General features: G+C 37.0%; 1 protein-coding gene across 1 annotated transcript in view; it reads right to left on the minus strand.

Annotated features, from left to right (window-relative positions):
* Positions 1 to 372: 372 nt before the first annotated feature.
* The window catches only part of LOC104087381 (3-oxoacyl-[acyl-carrier-protein] synthase I, chloroplastic-like), a 5,328-nt gene continuing 2,937 nt past the window's right edge, over positions 373 to 2,763 (minus strand). The window contains exons 3-8 of the mRNA XM_070192092.1: positions 2,612 to 2,763; positions 2,297 to 2,470; positions 2,067 to 2,180; positions 1,280 to 1,381; positions 1,121 to 1,187; positions 373 to 662 (exon numbers count right to left, since the gene is read on the minus strand). The exon at positions 2,612 to 2,763 is cut by the window's right edge and continues 304 nt beyond it. Of these exons, the coding sequence (XP_070048193.1) occupies positions 595 to 662; positions 1,121 to 1,187; positions 1,280 to 1,381; positions 2,067 to 2,180; positions 2,297 to 2,470; positions 2,612 to 2,763 (677 nt within the window). The 3' untranslated portion in view covers positions 373 to 594. The remainder of the gene's footprint in view (positions 663 to 1,120; positions 1,188 to 1,279; positions 1,382 to 2,066; positions 2,181 to 2,296; positions 2,471 to 2,611) is intronic.

Consider the following 2,763-nt stretch of genomic DNA (forward strand, 5'->3'; position numbering starts at 1 on the left):
AGAGACATAAGCGGCCTACAGTCAAAAAAATCTGCAATTTAATAAATAATTCAAAAAAAGGAAATTAAGTCGCCAATTCCACAGGCGACCTACAGTCTAAAAAACAAGCCGCCCAAATAAATAAATAAATAAAAAGGAAAATTAGGTCGTTGGTTACACTGGCGACCTACAATTAACATATTTTTGCAATTTTAAAAATATTTTAAATAATTTTTTGCGCATATGATTAATATATATATATATATATATATATATATATATATATATATATATATATATATATATATATGAGTTCGAGTTTAAAGCAATGAGATCAGTTTCGAGCTGTAAAAATTGTAAACTTGCACTACATGAATCATACTCTTACAGTCATTAGGATTATGATTACTTCTTTATTACCTTAGAAATTTAAACACACAAAAAATAAAACTGAAAAACATGATTCATCAAAAGCTCAAAGCTTCAAACAATATGATCTCATAACATAGATTTTGAATAAAAACAGAGAAAGAACTAATTAACCATAGCCGGGAAATTGTGAGTTTTCCCAATATAAGCCTCTATATAACCATGAAAAAAAGTCTATAACTTTGTTTAAGGGTTGTAAGGCGCGAAAACAACCACTGAATTATGACCTCCAAATCCAAATGAGTTGGAAATACCTGCAAAAAGAAGGGGAGAAAATAAGAAATATTAGATGAGGTTGTTCGAGCCATAGAAGCCGCCACTAATGCTTGCATTAGGGTAGGCTGTCTATATCACACCCCTTAGGGTGCGGCCCTTCCCCGGATCCTGCGTGAATTTCGGATGCTTTGTGTACTGGACTGCCTTTTAGATGAGGCTGTTCGAGCCATAGAAGCGCCACTAATACTTGCATTAACGGTGCGGCCCTTCCCTGGATCCTGTGTGAATGCGGGATGCTTTATGCACCAGACTGCCTTTTAGATGAGGCTGTTCGAGCCATAGAAGCCGCCACTAATACTTGCATTAGGATAGCTAGGATGTCTACATCCCTTCCCCGAACCCTTTTTTTATTTATCTTCTCTATTTTGAGGCAAAAATACTCTCTCATTAACCAACTTTTGATAGGAGATTTGTGCCGAAGGATAAAAATACATACCAACATTCACTTCATGTTGTTTCTTCACATTCGGTACAGTGTCAATTGTAACCTGAGGTTCCAAATCCTACGTGCAAAAGTGAAGAAATTAGAGCTTAGAACGGCGATTGAACTGCAGGATAATGTATAAATAGAGGAACAGAGTTGGTCAGTAGTTACATATTGGTTAATAGTTGGATGTAGCCACCCTGTTGTTATTGCTTTGATCGTTGCAATCGCTTCTAGTCCACCAGCAGCCCCGAGTCCATGCCCAATCATTGACTGAACAACAAAGGTAAACAAATTAAACATCATTAAGTTATGTAGCCACTGCTATATGTAGTATTTTTACACAGACGGATCACGTTTAATTTGATGAGAGTGAGCTTAAGCACATATGAGCTATATGCTAAATGAGCGATAGTGGATGGCCTAGCAATGTTAATCATAAAAAATAAGGAAATAAATTAAGCCGGATTTCCTTATAATATCCTAGAAAATTCATGATTTACTCGAGATATATATATTTTTAAAATAAATCGGATAAGCTTTACAGGTTGAAACCTTGATCCAAACATTGAAATTCTTAGATAGTCTCGAAAAAAAGAGGCCTTGAGCAATTTGCCGGGGGAAAAAACTACTAGACAAATGGTCTAATTAAGACAGATACCGATCAAACTAAAGGTATTAATATAAAAAAAACTTTTCGTTCTTGGAGAAAGTTGCATCTTCCTAATTATCAATTAAAAGATTTAGCTTGCACGAAACGCTATCAATTTCATACATACTCCACATAGAAAAGAGCTATTTCTTTTCTTGTAGTGGTATTAGGACATGCAAGGGGCAGTGACAGTAGTCCCATCCTTGTTTGTAATAACGATCAAGTTATTTTGCTCGAAAAAGCATCTATTTGAAAGATTGTTCGACCAATGTGAGTTGTTATTATTTGGAAGACGAATATTCTCACCTTTGTTCCGTTCATCTTAATCTCTGAAGTATCCTTAAAGACTTTCTTGATCGCATTGACCTCTGCCAAATCTCCAGCAAGGGTTGATGTTGCATGTGCATTAATGTAATTCACCTATTTGAGGAAGTATTTAACATTCTGCATATCAGCTTTCAAATAGTACAGAACATATATAAGATGGAGCAAAGTGCAGGATGTTTCTCGAAAAGAAAGCACAAGCGCAATCTTACCTCTTCAGGGGAAACGCCCGAATCTTCCAAACTTTTGGTTATGCAAGATGAAACCCCAAGCCCATCGGAACGAGGATCAGTCATGTGATGAGCATCACAAGTGACAGCACCTCCCAAGTATTCTGCTATAATATTAGCACCTCTTTTCAACGCGTGCTCCAGACTTTCCATTACCTGTTCAAATTCATGAGTTAATTCCATCAAGTTACAAAGAGGAGCTCTCTCAAAACCACGACAATTTTGGGGGAGTTAAGTGATTTCTTTTGCTAATAAAATCAATTTATCAAAAGGAAGAATGTGGCCGAGTTTGTGTACCAGGACACCAGAACCTTCGCCCATGACAAAACCATCACGATTCTTGTCCCACGGCCTTGACGCCTTGTGTGGTTCGTCATTTCTTTGAGATAAGGCACGACAAGCTATGAAGCCGCCAACACCAGTAGGCATGATTGCAGCTTCCGTCCCAC

The sequence above is a fragment of the Nicotiana tomentosiformis genome, chromosome 12 (assembly GCF_000390325.3).
Source record: "Nicotiana tomentosiformis chromosome 12, ASM39032v3, whole genome shotgun sequence".
In the NCBI taxonomy this organism is placed as follows: domain Eukaryota; kingdom Viridiplantae; phylum Streptophyta; class Magnoliopsida; order Solanales; family Solanaceae; genus Nicotiana; species Nicotiana tomentosiformis.